We start from the raw sequence: 18958 nt of genomic DNA, 5'->3' as shown, positions 1-18958 counted from the left end.
GCCGGTGTGCCGGAAACGGAAGGCAGTTTAGAGACCAATTTGTCCAGTTTGTTGTCGTGTCAGTCTTGGTCAACAGAGATGAAAATTGGCCAGTGTGTCCACCTCATCTCCTCATCATCGCGCGCGCGCGTGTGTGTGTGTGTATGTGTGTGTAGCCAGTTTATTAAGTGGCGCTGGGATGCTGCTGAATGTCCCTGATGTTGTCGCCTTGGAAATGAGACGTCCAGAGTTCACGTGAGGGCTGAACAGTTGTGAGGAGGAGGAAGAGTAAAGGCCTGCGGATGGCTATTTGGTGTGGTGATGTGATTGTTTTTGTCAGCTTGAATACGTTACCAAAACTGCAAAACGAAAAAGTTGGCTCTTCAAATATTGTTACATCTCATTTGGCTTGAAATGCGCACAGCTCAATGTGCGTAAAGCGTGTGTAATGCGTGCGTAAAGCGTGCGTAAAGTGCAGAAGGAAACGGATTTTCTGCAAGAAGTGGACTCAGTCCAGCTTACATGGAGATTGACGTTAAGATTGGTACTTAGATGTTGGTTTCACTGACATCTGACACACATTTCCACATGAAATATGATTCACTTCATTCATCACTGACACAGTTTTACCACGGGCCTATGACGCACCATTCAGCTCAAGCAGCAACATGGTTTCTGGAACATTTGGCCCCTACTTTTCCCCCAATTGTATGTCACATGACCAACGGTCTACTCTCGATGACGATTATGAGGAACTTTATTTTTTTCTTTCTTTTCTTTTTTTTCTCAGTTGTTGTCTGTTTTACTTCAAGTTACAAACAAATACAAAAAGCTCATTGGCAGAACGCGTACAGGCCTCACAGGACGGTAGCCATTTCTCTTGCATGCGCGCGCACACACACACACACACACACACCCACACACACACACACACACACACACACACACACACTCCCCTCTCTCTCTTACACACACAGCTGCGAGTACAAATGGTGAACTGGATACACTTAAAAATGTCAATATCTATTTACATCCTTTCTGGAACATAAATCCAATAATTACAACAACAACAACAACAACAATAATAACAATAATAATATACAGTTACATTTTTTTGTGAATAATACACAACATAATGTGTAGATACGGAGATGTATACAGGCCAGGCTGACCCTCACGCCTCCTCTGCTCAAACTGGAGCACAAGTAACGAAGGGAGCGGCCGATATATTTTACTGTTACTGGCAGTGAATAACTTATACGAATAAGAGCTCACATGCTGACTTCGCTACAGAAAGCACTTGTTAACCACAATACATCGCACTCGACACATACAACGACATTTAGACCTTAAACAACAGGTAGGTAGTAAGGTTTTCTTTTAGGTAGTATTCATGTTAGGTAGCATATTCCTCCATCCACTCCTCTCTTCCTGACAGATATTTTAAAAACGATGAAAACATTCAGGAACATTAAGTTTTTTCTGGTTTTGTTGCTTCTTCTACTTTTTTTTTCTTACAAGAGCAAGTACCACAGTGTTTTTTACATTGCCCTAAAACACCAAAAAAGACCAACATGCCGAACAAAGAACAGTACTCTGATGATAGAAAGTGTTTTTTGTTTGTCTTTTTAAATCACAGTGTGGAATTAGTGATATTTTTTTTAGTTCTCTCCTTCAGCTCAAATCTCCGCAGGCTTCTCCACTTTTGTCAGTTTTTTTCTTCATTTCATATAGACCTACAGTCGTTTTTGGTAGGGAAGCCTGTGCGACCTGGCTGTGACGTTTCCACAAATGATGGACGGATGTTTTTTTTCTTTTTCTTTTTCATTTTCTTTTTCTTTTTTGTTGCTGTTTTCTATTAATGGTTTGGTTTGTATTTTGACTTTCTTCAGGGTTGGAAAGCGCTGCCGGCAGTGGCCAGGCTCATGCTTTTCAGTTTGTTGTCCTTCTTCCACTTCATTCTGCGGTTCTGGAACCAGATCTTGATCTGGCGTTCCGTGAGGCAGAGCGTGTGCGCGATCTCGATCCGCCGCCGCCGCGTCAGATACCGGTTGAAGTGGAACTCCTTCTCCAACTCGAGCGTCTGGTAGCGGGTGTACGCTGTCCGCGCACGTTTCCCGTCGGGGCCCGTCATATCTGACACACATACACACACAACAATAAGGCCATACGTGACATAAAGGAGCGTGACTTGTTTTCACAAACCTACACTAACAGTGGGCAGATGAAGAAAACATACTACACAACAATGCACCTCAGTGTAACACAAACACAAGTTATACTCTAAAATACGACTGATCCACAAATCTCTGGTTCGCAAAGGACACTCAGCTTTATCCAAATCGACAGCCCTCTTTCTAGCCATTCTGTTACAGGTAGCCCCACTCCACAGCCTGCACTCAAAAATGCTTTTATTCGTCACATTCTTGTTTTCTTTTTTGTAACCACCCCTCACCAACACTTACACCCTCTCTGTATCCTCACTTTTCACCCTGTCCAGCTTCCCTTCAGGATTTTATTGCCCCGTCCTCTGCCTCACCTCCCTAATAAAGTTCCCACACGTAAAAACGCTTCACTTGTCAAAGGAGCAACAGCTTCCAAAAGCCTCCCTGGCCTCTTTTTTTCTTCTTTTCTCCCCCTCCCTATACCAAACACCACCACCACCACCACCACCCGGCTCTGTCTGCGATCCTGTTGGGTTTCTGCTGCCCGGCTCTGCCTGACAGATTTATGACGCTTTTGTGGAATTTTCTAAAATAGAAAAAAAACCGAGGGGGTGAAGGCAGAAGCTTCTGAGAATAAACGCATCGCATGCTCACTGACACACTGAAAAAACACACTAATACGTTTTATGATTAACAAGAGCTGCCTTAAATCTCCCAATCCCTTTGATGATTTTCAAGCTAATTAAAATATGAAATACGATCAAATCAACGAAAAATATTAAGGTTGATAGAAACAATTAATAATAAAATCTCTGTTGTTTTTTTGTTTTTTTTTTGTCTGGGAGACGTCGCAGACTAATTTTTAACAGTCATGTGGAAATATGAAACTGACGCAGAGAATAAAACAGCCTGGTGGGGTGCAAACAAAACCAAGAACCGTGGCTAATTGTGTGACTTTAACCCATTCTGAAGCAGTCACTTCACTCAGAATCATATCAAAGCAGCAATAAGTGCAATGGATCTTTGCAGAGTTGCCTATACAAAGAGACTTGGAGCACCGTGGCTCCCCATGTAGCTTTCTAGAGAACTGAACTGTCACTATAACCCCATGTGTTCAAAACATTAAAGCTATATACTGCAAACGCTGTGAATATCCTCGCCCTGGAACAGTGTGATATGGAGCTGACAAAGCTGTAAACACGACAGCAACATGTACCATGGCTAATGTGCAGCTTTCTCATCCAGGGGAATATCTGTGGTGTTTGCGCCTCGCTGCCCGCGGTGCTGCCGGCGGCTGGTCCCGCCGCGCCGCCGCCGCCGCCGCTGCTGCCCTCTTGCTTCTGCATGGGATGCGTGTGTCCGGTCCTGGAGGACGGGTTGCCGCCGTGGCCGGCGTCCCGGCTGTGGTGCAAATCGTCGATGTCAGGCGACGCGTCGTCGAGCTCCGTGAAGCGCTGCTGCGCCGTGCCGCCGCCTCCGCCTCCACCGCCGCCACCACCACCACCACAACCACCGCTGGAAGAGTTCGAGGACAGGTTTGGAGAGCTGAGATTACCGCTTCCTGGTTGCTCAGAGCGGGGAGAGGAGCTCTGTGCGCCCAGTTTGGTGTCTCCACTGCCGGGTGACAGGAGGGAGTCTGCGGCTGAGGCGAGGGAGCAGCTGGACGGCTGTCTGAAACTCCTCTCCGGGGTCGGGGAGCCGAAGCCCCGGGAGTCCCCGACGCCTCCGAAGTGTCCTCCGGTGTTGCCTGCGCTGCTGCTCCCTCCTCCCCGGTTGGCGACGGTCAGGTCGATGCCATTGTAGCCGTAGCCATACGAGCCCGTCGCATGGTGCATGGTGGCGGAGGAAGAGTCCCTGTACGTCCCGCCGTTCATCGCGCCGCTGCTGGCTCCATAATTTAGCAGTTGATAGTCGGGGCCATTTGGGTAGCGCCCCGAGAACGAGTTTACAAAGTAAGAGCTCATTTAGGTTGTTTTAGAGAGTTGCAGCCTTACAGTTAAGTACTACAGGGCGCTTGATTTGTTAGATTTCTCCTGGTCGTTATAACGCGGGTACTTTCAACGATTTATGATGTATTAGTGAATTATGGCGTTGCACTGTACTTCGTTTTTAGCTATGTATGCGCCGTCCAAATATGGGGGTGGGGTGGTGTGTGTGTGTGTGTGTGTGTTGCATGGAGGGGTGTGTGTGTGATGGGGGAGGTGAGGGGTGAGGTAAGGGAGGAGAGAGGGAAACAGAGAGAAAGGAGGAGGAGGAGGTGCGGTCACGTGCTTTTGTTGACCAGTCGTAAATTCTCGCCGATGACTTTGGAGAGGTAATTCATGCTCTGAGGTTTCTAATGATGAAGGGGGAGGGCAGGAGGAGGGGGTGAGCGCTGACTCTCTCTCTCTCTTTCTGTCTCTCCCTCCCTCTCTCTCACTCCACTGGAGGTGTCGGGGGTGAGCTCAGAGCGCCACCTACTGCAGTCATAATTTATTGCACCAGTGCAAAAGAAAAAAAAAAAAGACAGGGAGAAAGAAGACTTCAGTAAAAGAGCACAAGCTAAATGTTCCTCTTTCCGGCTGCACGTGCAAGCAGCCATGATCCACATAATTATATATTTTTTCCACATAATTATAGACTCTGTCAACACTTTCCACTCAACAATAACACTTAATTTACCTTCGATAAATAATTGTAGTTTTGCAAAAGGTCTGACAATGTGACCAACATTTTGCACAGTACAAAAACTACATACACACAACAAACAATTAGCAAAATATTCCTTTCTTTCTTTCTTTCTTTCTTTTACATTCCCACCCTCTCTCCCCTTCCAGCTGCAGAGGAATGGTAAAGGCAATCTGTGATGTCCAAAATGGATGGAAATCTACTGATTTATGATTTGTTGATTCTCAGACTGGGGTGCATTGCAGCCAGTGTGTGTGTGTGAGTGTGTGTGTGTGTGTGTGTGTGTGTGTGTGTGTGTGTGCGCGAGTGTCTAAATATGCTCCTGTGTGCAGTTGCGGGCCACATTTCAGATTACTCAGCTGCTTGCACACTGAGCATCAGCAGAAGGACCAGCAGTTGGAATGGAAATCATCTTGAATATTCAAAACCAGGCAACTTTAGAAAAAAAAAAACAACTCCTAAACTCCTGCAAGAATCACAACCACAGGCCCCAAAATCCACAAAACAGACTCTGAGCTGCCCAGGATTTTAATATCAACAATAAATCAGTGGACTGTTGGCCTGGACGCGGGCTGAAGGGGCCTACAAAATACAGAACCCAAAGTGTGCCAGGAATGCAGGGGTGGCAGGCAGGAGCAGGAGGCACTGACCCACTTGGCACATGCTTCTGAACACACTCCCCTCATTATATATAGATTTCCACCATCCCACTGAATATTTGGACTGTGAAACAACTCACTGACCATTTGGATCCAAACACTTTTTCGATAAGAAAGGTCAGTGGTTTGGGTTTGTAGTTTAAAATACAGATTTTTTAGAGTTGGTTGGTGTCTTTCCTGAGTAAAATATTTCCCTTTTGAATTGCTTTATAACTGTTTATTTATATAATTCTATATTTATAACTCCTCAGTTTGCTTGATGGCTCAGGGGAAGGTCTGGATCCAGGTTAGAACTCGGTTCTTTGACCTGCAGCTACACACTCGGAATCTGCTTCTGCTCAAGCTTTTCATGGCTCTTACGTCTTTTCTTACGCTGCAGGGATGTTTTTTCCTTACACAAATGTGAACATGATTCACTATAATCTGCAGAGTATTTAAATCCCAATTTCACGCTGCGCACAGATGTTAAGATGCTTCAGATTGTCATACTTCAGCTGCAGGGTTAAATTGTTGCAGATTTTTTTTTTTTCCTCTCCTGTGAAACAACACAGCTTCTCCAAATCCTGAAAACCCTAAAAGGTGTAAAACACAGTTTCCATACAATGGCAAATGGAAGTGGTGAATATAAATTATAGAGAAAAACAAAAAAAAAAAAGAACCTTCCTCACCTAACATGTGAAACATGGTGTGCTCTCCCAGACACAGTTGAGCAGTTGGTGTGTGAGTGTTGGTAAAATGAGCCCTCTGAGTCTCAGTGAAAACCATTTCCATTGTGTTTAACATAGAACATCTGCCAGCATATAGTTCACCTTACACAGCACACATTCTCGCTGCAGTGGGAAAAACGAATCAGAGACCCTGGCAAACATGTTCCGAGCCACAGCACCAGAGACACACGATAAATATAGAAGAACCCAATCAAACCCTGTGTGCCTGTCACACCACTCACGCAAACTTCCTCTCTGTTATTGAAAAAAAGTCTATAGCTGCTAATCAACAGTGATTATCATAGCTTATAAGCCATGTTGCATCCAAACCCATGCTTCATTTTCTCATTACTTGGGCTATTTACTGATGCCATGCCAGTGTACTACCTTGGCACCTTGTCCTACATTTGAACACAGGCTTTTATTGGCCAACTTAATATGTCTGCTCCAGCTCAATACACAGTCAGTTTGAATATAGCAGCATACTGTGAATGAACTATAGTGTGGTGCTGAAAATGAGAGGAAAACCTAATAAAACATGCACGGTAGGGGGAGTCTCTTTGCTACTGCACTGCCGGTAACAAACCAAACAACATTACAGCATCGCTTTTTTATATAATTGTGCACATTTGTGTTTGCTGCATGGAATAGATTTAGAACATACACACGGGAAAGATAACTGAGGATTTTTATGTTGAAGTCGAAATGGATGCATTATACATTTCTCTATTTTAGTTTTAAGTTTCTGTATAATGAATATGAGCGTTGGCATATGGCCTTAACAGCTAAAGGCCAGTGTGCTGTTAATGTGTGTTTGCGTGCGTCATTATTGCAGAACACTTACGAGATAATATAGTAGAAAATACTTTTTTATGTTTGCGCTTGCGCACCACTGAGATGCGGAGCTCACGCGCCGGTCACTCAGAGGACAAGCAGAGTTCAAAAGGTCACGAGGACATTGTCCACTTTGTCTGGGTGAAGTAAGTGTGTATGTGTGACGTGTCTGACTGACCAGCTCGAGGACAGATCAACTTTCTCTCCCTCTGCTTTGGTCATCAATTAGTTGAGGCCAGCGGCAGCAGCTCGCGCCCCCTCCTTTAAAGTCACTTCCCCTCCGCACACCGGCCGCTCGCGCGCAATTATACGTGGCCCCTTTCGGCCTCGGCTTCGCCTCGCGCGCCGTAAATATGCGCACGTCTGCTTCACACTCACAAGTTGTAAGAGGCTGAAAGGTTTACGAGTCTCGAGCGCGGATGTAAGTAAGCCATTAAATCATAAAACAAGAAAAAAAAAATGAAAGCGTTTTACTGCGCAGTGCGCTTTTGATTCAGACCTGAGATGTCACCGCGCGTTAAGCTCCGGATAAATTAACAACTCGTTTACCATCAATGAGAAAAGTAGAACAAAATCAACAACAATGCACATACAAACAAAAATATGGTTTCTTTACATTTTATTGAGCATTTCTCATAGGTAGTATATACGCAATTACTTGACAAAGACACTAACAAAAACAAAACCATGTACAAAATCCATAAAATATACACTTTCCTGAACGTTTTTAGGTAGTTTGGCGATTAACATCAGTAGGTTCTAAATCCCAACCCATCAAATACTGCTAAAATAATGAAACAGCTGGAAAGGTTAAATTACCCAAACCCCACCCACAAATGACATTATTATCATTGTCACCCTCCTATAGGTGATTTTATTCCTCCCCCTATACAGTTTAAATACGATATACATACACGTCTCAAATATCCTTAATCCGTGTTGTGTGTGTTTGTCTGAAGGTATAATGCACACGACACGGTTACAAAATGAGAATTTGGTTTAAAGGGAGCGGGTGTTCGAGTCCTAAAGCTTCACAGCAAGTGCCTGACAGTTAGGAAGTACGTTTTAAATCAGATTTGTAAAAGTAAAATAATACAATAAACTAGTTGACTCTAAGTGTTTTGTGTTTTTCTTGGAATGCAACAAGAAATCGCGTCTTCAACAGCCTTCGCCTACTTTTCTTTCTTTTGTCTTAAATGTTGTAATTTCTTCTTTCTTTGTTTTATTTCGCTGCTCTTTCCTGTCCACAGTCTGACGGTTCCTTAATCTTCCTTTCATATTAGTGGACTATTTTCAGACACACAGGAAAGATAGAACCGGCCCCAAAAGAAGTTCGGGTACAAATGTTACAGGTGGAGCGTGATGAAAGGAAGAATTCCATTCTCCCTCTTTTCTTCCCTCATTTCTCCTCGACTTAAAAAAAAAACAAAAGGAAAAGAAAATCCCTCAGAGTTTGAACTTTGAGATGTGGAGAAATTTTCTCTTATTCATCCTTCTCTTCCTCCTCTTTTCAGTTTTTTTTTTTTTTTAAATGCTGTCCTCTTTCAGTCCGTCCGTTTCTCCTCTTCCTCTGCACCGTTCCCCGTGGAGGAAGAGGATGATGATGAGGAGGAGGAGGAAGAGTTGATGAGCTTGTTCTCCTTCTTCCACTTCATTCTGCGGTTCTGGAACCAGATTTTGATCTGACGCTCCGTTAGGCAGAGCGCGTGCGCGATCTCAATCCGCCGCCGCCGCGTCAGGTACCGGTTGAAGTGGAACTCTTTCTCCAGCTCGAGCGTCTGGTAGCGCGTGTACGTCTGGCGCCCGCGTCTCCCGGGGTTACCGAAAGTTCCTAAGAGAGAGAGAGACAGAGAGAAGATTATTCTTTAACCAAGACCAGCAAAAACAAACTGTACCTGCTGACAAAGAGCGGAAAACTGCGCAGTTCTTCTAGAATGATGTTATACCTGCCTTGAGTTGGATCAATTATTTATTTATTTATTTATTTAGTGGTTTATAACAGCTAAAGATAAATAAAAATGTCTCTTAAACTCTTTCTGTATTTTCATTCAGACTCAAACTCAATAGAATAACAATAATCAAATGTCCATTATAATCCTTATTATACTTTGTTATGCAAAACAAGATAACATATACTTATATATAAGTAACAAACTGTTTCTACACGTTGGTTTCACCTGCTGGGGCCACTTTTATATATTGTTTAGGGTTTTTTTTATGACAATGACAATAAAGATCAATCCCATAACAATAACAATAATAATACCACTAGTTATAAACGGCTTGTCCGTGTTTTGAACTCCGCATTGTGTTAACACCAGTTTACACAATGACGGACGGTGATGTTTCAGGATCAGTTTCCAGCAGCTTCTGTCTCCTCTCATCCTCACTTAACACTTATTTCTGCTCCCACAGGGAAAAAAGAAATGTTGTGACTTCGGCAGCTTCACTTTCTGTGTATCGATCTGAGGGAGCTTATAGATATATTATTATCTATATATAAATAGATGGATAAATAAATAAAACTCAGCGAAAGCGGATAATATCTCCAGCTGCCATTTATAGTCCACATAGACTGTCCTACGGGATTTTTACACAACGGCAGCCTTGTGTTGTTGCACAAGCATCAGCGCTGTGACATCTCAACAGACCGTTTTTCTCTGTTTCAACAAAAGGCTTTTCTCAGCTTGTACAGCAGCAGCAACACTGAGCCTACACTTAATTTTCCTCACAGCAGCGTGAACACATTCAGGGCCGACGTATGTGTCTATTTTGGAAGTGAAATAAATCAATATACTGTATATGAAGTGTCCCGGCGGGCGGCGCTTCTCATGTGTTTCATAATAACAATAATAATAATAATCATTCATTGACATACTGTCCTGTCACTTTACATATATTAACAGATTGTAAAAAGAGATAAATTATTTTCTCATGCTGTATTAGTTTTTTTTTTGGAATCTTTGGAATGAATGAGGGGGGAAAAAAAGGAAAAACAAACAGAGTTAATATCTGAGTGCATGCATGTCATTTTATCTCTCTTCTTATCTGTCCCCCTTGTTTTCACCCACACACTCTCTGACTCTGACTCGCTTCCTCCTCAACAACTTTCCGCCTGCGCGGCAGCAGCAGCAGCAGCAGCAGCAGCAGCGGCAGCAGCAGCAGCGGCGGCAGCGTCGGTCAGCGGGTCACACATACAGTAACAGAAGCCACAACCCAAACAAACCCTTAAACTTTTTATGACGGACAATAAAAAAAAAAGGCGAGCACATGACTGACTGACTGACTGACTGACAGAACAGCAAACGGAAGGATCATAAAGCAGCTACTGCTGGAAGCAGAGGAGGAGGAGGAGGAGGCGGAGGAGAGGAAGCAGGGAAGAGCGCACGGGGACTGACAGCGGAAACAAACGTCAGTTTTATGACGGGGATCATAAAATATGCAAGAAAGAGGAGGAAGAAGAAGGAGAAGACACTCACCGTTGCATGAGTTCATCCGCTGCATCCACGGGTAAATGGGCACCGACGCCGCTTTGTCGTCCATGCTGTCACCGAACAGCCCCTTCCCACTCAGCCCCGCGCACTCCGCTTTACGGTGCATGCCGTCCTGACTCAGAGCGAGCTGGTGTTCCTCCAGGCTGCACGCGTGCTCCTTGTCCCGGTAGAAGCTCGTGGCTGCGGCTGCAGCCGCGGCAGCCGCAGCCGCGTAGTCGCAGGCACCGGCTCCGGTCGCGCCCCCAACTCCACCCGCCCGGTGCCCGCCGTACACTCCATTTGCCGCCTGCTGGTAGTAAGCGGACGCGGCGTACGATTTATCCTGGTGCACGCCGCCGCCTGCGACCCCTGCGCCGCCGCCGCTCGCGCCGTAAGCTACGGCCGCGGCAGCCGTAACAGCAGCCGCCCCCGGGTAGTGCCGGAGCGGGTGGTCGGCGGCGTATCCCGAGGAGTAGAGCGGGATCTGACCCAGGAAGGACTCCGCCGCCTGGCTGCCGCCACCCGTCCCCGGTAGCGTCACCGGGAAAGAGGAGTTGACAAAATAGGAGCTCATCGGGAGACAGTGCGAGGAGGGAAAAAAGGAGGAGAAGAGTGGAGAGGAGAGGAGAGGGGAGGACAGGAGTGCACGAAACAAACACAACAACAAGGTCCACGCGCGATGAAGAAGCAGAAGAAGGAGGAGGAGTAGAAGGAGGCTAACGGCTAGCGGCTAACGGGTTCTCCCTCCCTTCCCTTTCCTCCCTGCCTCTCTGCGTTTCCCTGCCTGCACTTTATGATTTGTTGTGTTTTATAGCCGACAGTGCGACGGGCTGCTGCTATCACTTAGTTTATCACAGATTGGGAGGAGGAGGTGAGGAGGAGGCAGAGGGTGAGACGACAGAGGAGGAGGTGGTGGTGGTAGTGGTGGAAGGAGGGTGGGGGGGGTATCAGGGTGGCTGTGTGCCAGTGTGGGACAGCGAGAGAGAGAGAGAGAGAGAGGAGGACGGGATGTGGTGATGGGTGTGTGGGGGGGACCAGCTGACCTCACAATGACCAATGGGGAGCTGCTGTTGCCTTCGTTCGCCCCCTTTTCCTTTCGTTGACGGGAGGAAAAGTGTTGGTGGTGTGTGTGTGTGTTAGTGTGTAGAGGTAGCCCACACACACACACACACACACACCGTGTGCACCCCTCCTTTCCTATTTCCCTTCTTCAATCTCCCGCTCCCTTCTCTCGCTCTCTTTTATTATTGTTTTTTTTTTTTTTTTTTTCTAATTCTCATTCAACCTCTTTTCTAATCTTCCTCCGGTTTCCCGGTGAGATTGCGCAATCACTTCGGAGTCCTCGGCGCGTTAAATTGATTCTTTTCTCTCCCGGTGTGTCTTCCTCCGTCTGCTGTTATAGGCCCATTAAAAAGAAAAAAAAAAAGAAGAAAGAAAGAAAGAAAAGAAACGCACAAACATGCACGCGCGCCCTCCCTGGGAACCTGAGAGAAATAGAGGGAGGGGGAGAGAGGGCGAGTGCTCGTGGCGTTGTTGGGGTTTCTTCGGCACCACCGGAGGCAACCGAATAATAATAACAATAATAATACTAAAAACACATAAACACATTCCCGGTTCGAGCGTCTTCAAATGAATTTGGTGAGTGTAAATCATGCGCGCGCATGATCAAGTGTGGTCCCCCTCCACGTGCGTGTGTGTGTGTGTGTGTGTGTGTGTGTGTGGTGAGTACAGCCAATAATATAATGAGAGCTGTGCATTGCATGTCTCTAATTGAGGTACATGTGTAATTGGTTGGATTTGGGTTGGTGGGCAGATGTATGTCCCCCTGTGTGTGTGTGTGTGTGTGTGTGTGTGTGTGTGTGTGCGTGCGTGTGCGTGTGCGTGTGTCGCCAACATGAATATTTTTTTTACACAATTCGTATTTTTTACTTCAATCATATTGAAATAGTTTATTTTTTTACAAGTGAGACATAAGCCACAATGTTATGACCAATGGCTAATCCGGGAGGGATTTTCTCACCAATAATCTGTTAGTTATTGATAAATCATTAATGAAAGACAATGACCCGGGTTTGACGCCTTGTGGTTGTGCGTGTGTGTGTGCGCGTGTGTGTGCGTGTGTGTGCGTGTGTGTGTGTTCTGCTCTGTAAACGCTGGATTCCACGCAGTGCATTGGTGTCAGTGGGAAATTGAGGTTTTCCAGAAGCAGGTTTGATCAACGTGTGCGCGCGCAGTGAATTATCATTTGCTTCCTGTGACACTGATTAGACTGATATGTAAAAAAAGAAAGAAGTTTACTTTTTTCCGTCTGTCTCTCATTTTCGTTTCCACCGCCGTGATTATAGCCTCGCGCCTTTATTCAATCTCCAGCACATGCGACTGAAACTAAGACTTTAAAAAGTATAGGATTTCATAATAATAACAATAATAATGATGGTAATAATAACAACAATAATAATAATTATTATTATTATAATTTGCTGCATTTTTTGTATTCGTCAATTTTTTTGTATTTTGATGCAAATCTTTTATTCATGCCACACTTAAATTCCAACTCAAACTAACTAAATTTTTGCCATAAAGTGATAATTTTTTTTGGAAATTAAACGTGACATTTGTGTTCGTATAAGTAATAATTTTTAATATAAAACAACAATAGCTCTGCACCACAAATACTTTAATTCATTTATTTTTTTGAATTTGCTGATGGAAAAAAAGTATTTTAAATCAAAAATGAACAGTGTCGCACATACTATTTCCACTATGTACAAGTATTACTAGTATACTCGAGGCCGCTAATTGACTTTTTCACGTTTACAAATGACGTTTTACAGCAGTAACAGTTTCTCGTTTTTCTTTATTGTTGTTCTGCTGCTCCTCTGTTCTTCGTCAGGGAGGAGAGAGTGATAGAAGAAGAGGAAGAGCTGACCGAGGCCTGCTTTTCATTCGCACTTACAAGCGGAGTTTGTGTCGCCGAGGTCGTAAAATAATCGCGGCCATAAATAAAGTGTCCCCCTCTGTTTCTTTGTGTCTTTTCTCTGCGTTTCCCCTACAGGCTCGGACTTGTCTGTCTGTATGGTCCAAACAGCAGACAGATAGAGACAAAGACTCTATTTTTACTTTTACATTACTCCACATTCCTCCGTGTCCTCCCTCCGTCTCTCTCTCCCTCTCTTCTCTCATTCTTTCTCTCTCCTGTTTTGAAAAAGTATCTCTCTCTCAGAGCAGGGAGCCACATCATAACTTTAATCCCATGTCTGTGCAGGATCACACACAGACAGATGGGGAATCTCTCTCTCTCTCTTTCTAACTTTCATTTTTTTCACCCTCCCTCCCTCTTTCTCTCTCTCCCTTTCTCTCCCCCTTCTCTCTCTCCCTCTTCTCTCTGTGGCAGGACGCGCCGTTTCCTCCGCTTTGTGGGAACGGGAAGCAGCAGCATTGTGTTGGAGCTGACTGCGGTTTAATCATTAATGAGAGCAGAGAGTCGGGGCAGGAGTCAGGACAGGAATGGCCTCCGTGGACACACACTGCACCACGGTAATACCATTATACATACACATATATATCCATAAACACACACACACACACACCAACAGTACCAGCCCATATGCAGCAGCACGGCCCTAACATGATTGCGGCTTTGCTCAGCAGCCCACAGGGTAAAGACAGACAGACAGTATAGAGAGAGAGCGAGCACCATATTGTGATTTATCCAGTAGCAGCAGCAGCAGCAGAAATAAGGGAAGAAAGAAGCGTGTGGACACTAATAACTGAGCCAAAGTCTGCACTTACTGTAACACTAGATAGAGAGTGGAGTGATTTGCTGCCGGGCAACAGCGTGTTGAACATGTACAGTATAGTGTAATGATATCACACATGCGTCAGTCGGTGTCAGGCCCTGGCAGGTGAGATGTGAGCGTTTGTAACAAATGCTGCAAAACACGGGGACTTTAAAAGTGCTCACAAAGTTCAGTGTGCTGATATGGATCGTCATATTCCAGCCTGTTGTTGCAGACTGCAGTGACTTATATAATATATGATTAAAAGAAAGATACAGGTATGACTAAATAAACTTAGTAACACGAGTATATCTGCGTATAGACCTCTTATTTATGTAAACATACTTGTTTGTATTTAACTGTTCGTCTATAATAGTACAAATAAGTATGTCATGTCAAATATTTATACACATACTATGTTCCATACTTAATAAATACTTTTTGTAATCAAACAACTGTTGGAAATTGTTGCAATTATATGTGTATTATTTATTTATTGCTGTCACTTTTGTTCTGAACAGAGCTACTTTGAAATGCAATATTTATATCAACGTACTTATTATTTAGTTGTACTTACTAGTACAATCATAGTACACACACACACACTATGACAGGTGTTGCAGGTATTGATTGTACACATACTGCGTGTGTATACTATCTTAACATACACTATATGGAGTTTGTAATTGTCTTGAATTTTCTTGTAATTGTAGGCCTTTTATTCATGTGTTGCTGTCAGTTTCTTGTTTTTCCTGTTTTTTTCTAAACACAGCTTTATATATAAACACACGCACACACACACACACACACACACACACACACACATTTATCAGTAAGTTAACATTAAGCCAGTGGGTCTGCTATATGCGCGTTTTAACTCAATTGCCAAAGCACCAAAACCACAATAAAAGCTAAATCCTATTAGTTTAAATGGGCTATTAGCTGTATTAGCTGTATAGAGTAATAAAACAGGAATAATGAGGCTAATGTGACCAACCGAGCCAGGTCTCTTCTGCAGACTACGAGGAAAACAATATCATGTGACCACGCTGAAATATTCATAGTCCCCGTCTGTGCATACTATAGCTGTATGTGTGTGTGTGTGTGTGTGGTCTAATGTTACAGGTAGCAGTTTGGCAGCAGCAAACGACACCAAACGGCGGAAAACGGAGACTAGGAGCGTAAATGGGTTTTATGTGTCTGTGTGTGTGTGTGTGTCTGTGTGTGTGTGTGTCCGGTTAGATGCAGCAGACAGACATGAGCTAATAGAGGAACACATGCTATCTTAAAGGGAAGCGGTCACCTCGTCCGTCACTGTGTTGTGTTTCACCATTTCCTCCCGAAGATGAGTATACAGTTTAACCATGCACGCTTGGACCTTACTTCTTGCCGTAGTGAAGCAGCTGTGATGTTCAAATAAGCGCACAAAGCGAAAGACAAAATACATTTCAATTCAGAAGTAGTTTTGTATGTAACCATATAACGGCACGTGCTGTTTCTTTCTTTTTGCCTGCTTATTAGTTTACGGTTGTGTACTTAATTCATATTCTAGAATATTACGAGAGAATTAACAAAAAAAAAAACACTATTTAACTTTTCCTATAATGAAAATAATAATCTTCTTTGGCGAAGAAAATCAATTATATTTTTTAAAATAATGAATACTATTGAGGAGGTGGTAGTGTGTGTGTGTGTGTGTGTGTGTGTGTGTGTGTGTGTGTGTTATTGTGCAGTAAATCAGGTTGGTGTAGATGGAGTGTAAACAGCTGAGAGTCTGTAAAGGAACTCCAGGAATCTGAACAACTTCAGAGATTATCGACAATTAAAGCTGAAGGGGTGAGACTGCTGCTTTTATAGCTTTATGACTTTTTCTCACCCCTCGTGTGCGTGCGTGTGTGCATGTGTGTTCGTGTGCGTGCGTGTGTGTACGTGTGTGTTTGTGTGTGATAGCGAGAGAGAGAGAAAGACCTCGGGACTTTTATGGCTTTATGACCGTTTATGACTCCTTGTAAAGTCCGAGGAATGGTGGCGAAGTGAAAAACAGGCCTGCAGCAAACAGCAGATAAACAAATATGCTGCACACACACACACACACACACACACACACACACGCTGTACAGTTCATCTGCGGTTCACTTTAGCTCCGGCTCAAACCACCTCCTTGTCATTCATTATTATCGGTATAAAGAATTAAACCTTCACTGTTAATGATTTGATGATTTAAACTTTTGATTCTGTTACAAAGTATATGTATATATACACACACACACATATATATATATATACATACCTTTCCCTTACTTTATTATTATAATAATATTTTTTTGCAATTTGTTTTAGATGTGTTTCAATGTTGAGACTCATTTTAAAAAGTCACTCAATTTGAAATGTAATGCAATTCCTAAAGTAAAATGTGTATCCTAGGGGAAACAAGTAGTAACGTTACATCACTAATTCAAGGCGGGTTATGGGAATAACAGTGTGAAATAATATAGACTCTAAATGGGCGCGCATCTTTGTTGAATAGTGTAGAAAAGAAAGAAATGAATCAGTTAAATGAAGTAGCCTACAACAGTATGGACACACACAACAGTAGGATTCATGGATTTACTGTATTTATCCCAAAATATATTAATTTACAATAACAGAACTAAATCTTAGTAAGAAATAGAAGATATGCGTTAAATGATACATTTAAATCATATTGTAATAAAAATAGTTATCTCAACTCTGGACGGGATGTGTGTGTGTGTGTGAGCGCGTGCTGACAAACCTCTCCTGCGCGAGTTAATAACAAACAGAAAGAAACTGCATGGTCAGTTTTTTGGACCTTTTTGTTTTAATGTATTAATCGTTTCGAGGCAGCGTGAGGGTCAGCTGACTTGTGTCCTTCACAGCACCGTGAGCTCGTGCTCCGGGTCAGTTCACCGGTCTGTTGCCGGCGCGTGAGCGCGAGCCCTTTTCCTGCTCGCGGCCTCAGCAGCAGCAGCAGAAACACAACGCCGCGGGACGAGTTAAAAATTAACGGAAGGATGAATGAATGAATGAATGAATGCAGAATCACGGGGACGGCCGCTTGTTTTTCACCGAGTTTCTGCCAAAGAAGAAGAGGAAGAGACGGACACGCGCACGTTCAGGTGCACGTGAGTTACTTATATTTGTTGTAATTATTACAGATCTGTATTGAATTATTATTTTAATCACCTATTATCTTTAATTGTAATTACATTTGTCCACCACACGCGTGTGCGCGTGCTTGGCGAGATAACTAACATTGTTTTGATTTGAATAACAAAAAAATAATAATCAAAAATATATGAATATATAAATGAATGAATGAATGAATGAATGTCGTTCCCCCTGGAAAATGAAACATAATCATAATCTCGCCGCCGCCGCACAGACAATCTCATCGAGGTGCTTGGATGCCAAGAAGAAAAGAAAATAGATGAGAGGTGGAGATAGGGGGAGGTAAGGGGGCGAGAAGGTGGAGGGAGGTTCAGGGTGAGGAGGAGGGGGGGTATTGATTTTCCATCTGATCTTAATGCGCTCGAGTTGATTTTGAACGCAGGATTAAAGTCAGATGATGCTGGCGCCGTAAATTACGACACACACACACACACACCGTGGATTACTGCCTTCCCCTTCGCCCCACAGCGTTCCTTCCCCGTGGGACTTTAATAATGAACATGCGCGCGCATGCACCCACATACCTGACTGAGTGTATATACATACATAGGCTACATACATACATACATGCATGCATATATGCATGCATATATTTGAGGAGCAGATCTACAGAAGAAGTTGATGGAGGGAGTCATGTGAGCAACGGACGAGTTATTGGTTTACGCACGCGCACAACACATATCACATCGTTACATTCACGGCTCCTGTAACACACAGACATGCAAATGACTCCCGCACGCACAACACATCAGCGTTTGTTATGCACGCAGGGCTTTGTCCACGCTTCATTTCCCACAGTGTAACCTTGGTGTGTTTGTATGCCTTTTCTGGCATGAGCACACTGACCTTGTGAGGACCAGTAGTCCTCATGGAGACCAAAAACCTGGTCCTAATGAGGCAGAACCTCATTCCTAAGGGGAACTGGTTAGGTATAACGGCTAAGCTTTGATTTGTGGTTAGGTTACGGTTAGGCATTAACTGGTTATGGTTAAGGTGAGGGGATAACGCACTAGAAACAAATAACCACGTTCTTAAAGACGCTCAAGTTCTCTTGACTTTCCTGCTCCGGTTTCATTCCGAAGAGGAAAAACAAAGTAAAGTCACACACACATCATCAGTTTGGCAACAGCCAATACACACCACACACACACACACACACACACACACTTGATATTGAAGCAGAGTAGCATACTATGTTTGCGTGAATAAAGTCAAAGTATAAATACATTTAGTGTTTGCTTTGTGTATTTTTATTTGCCTCTTCATGTTTGTTTGGGAGTCCCTTTTTCTGCTACTGCTGTCGAACCAACACTAGATGGCGTCAGAACGTTTTGGGAGGATGGCACAACGTCGGGCTGCTGAGGCTGAACGTGTCCTGCACACTGTCCAGACACGAGAGAGTGTGTATGTCACTGTTTATGTCAAACACAATTACAAATGGTCATAATTTCTACATCTGATTTTTTTTGGATTATTTGTTATTTATTTATTATTGAATTATGTCTC

General features: G+C 43.7%; 2 protein-coding genes across 2 annotated transcripts; both read right to left on the bottom strand.

The window, feature by feature from the left end:
- Window positions 1-1548: 1548 nt before the first annotated feature.
- Window positions 1549-4325, bottom strand: hoxb5a (homeobox B5a). Its single transcript, XM_044050659.1, has 2 exons — window positions 3361-4325; window positions 1549-2115 (listed from the first exon to the last, which is right to left on the bottom strand). Exons 1-2 carry the CDS (start codon window positions 4106-4108, stop codon window positions 1868-1870), a joined length of 996 nt encoding a protein of 331 aa, XP_043906594.1. The 5' UTR covers window positions 4109-4325; the 3' UTR covers window positions 1549-1867.
- Window positions 4326-7613: 3288 nt separating this feature from the next.
- Window positions 7614-11124, bottom strand: hoxb6a (homeobox B6a). Its single transcript, XM_044050661.1, has 2 exons — window positions 10491-11124; window positions 7614-8842 (listed from the first exon to the last, which is right to left on the bottom strand). Exons 1-2 carry the CDS (start codon window positions 11056-11058, stop codon window positions 8556-8558), a joined length of 855 nt encoding a protein of 284 aa, XP_043906596.1. The 5' UTR covers window positions 11059-11124; the 3' UTR covers window positions 7614-8555.
- Between the last annotated feature and the right edge of the window lie 7834 nt (window positions 11125-18958).

Source organism: Solea senegalensis, linkage group LG19 (assembly GCF_019176455.1).
Source record: "Solea senegalensis isolate Sse05_10M linkage group LG19, IFAPA_SoseM_1, whole genome shotgun sequence".
Taxonomy (NCBI): domain Eukaryota; kingdom Metazoa; phylum Chordata; class Actinopteri; order Pleuronectiformes; family Soleidae; genus Solea; species Solea senegalensis.
Note: the sequence above shows the minus strand (reverse complement) of the source record. Positions and strands in the feature narration are given on the sequence as shown.

Coding starts and splice junctions, on each gene's coding strand:
- hoxb5a (XM_044050659.1), bottom strand. CDS start 4,108: ATGAGCTCTTACTTTGTAAACTCGTTCTCGGGGCGCTACCCAAATGGC. Junction 2,116..3,360: donor AAAGCTGCACATTAGCCATG/GTACATGTTGCT, acceptor TATGTGTGTCAG/ATATGACGGGCCCCGACGGG.
- hoxb6a (XM_044050661.1), bottom strand. CDS start 11,058: ATGAGCTCCTATTTTGTCAACTCCTCTTTCCCGGTGACGCTACCGGGG. Junction 8,843..10,490: donor GCGGATGAACTCATGCAACG/GTGAGTGTCTTC, acceptor TCTCTCTCTTAG/GAACTTTCGGTAACCCCGGG.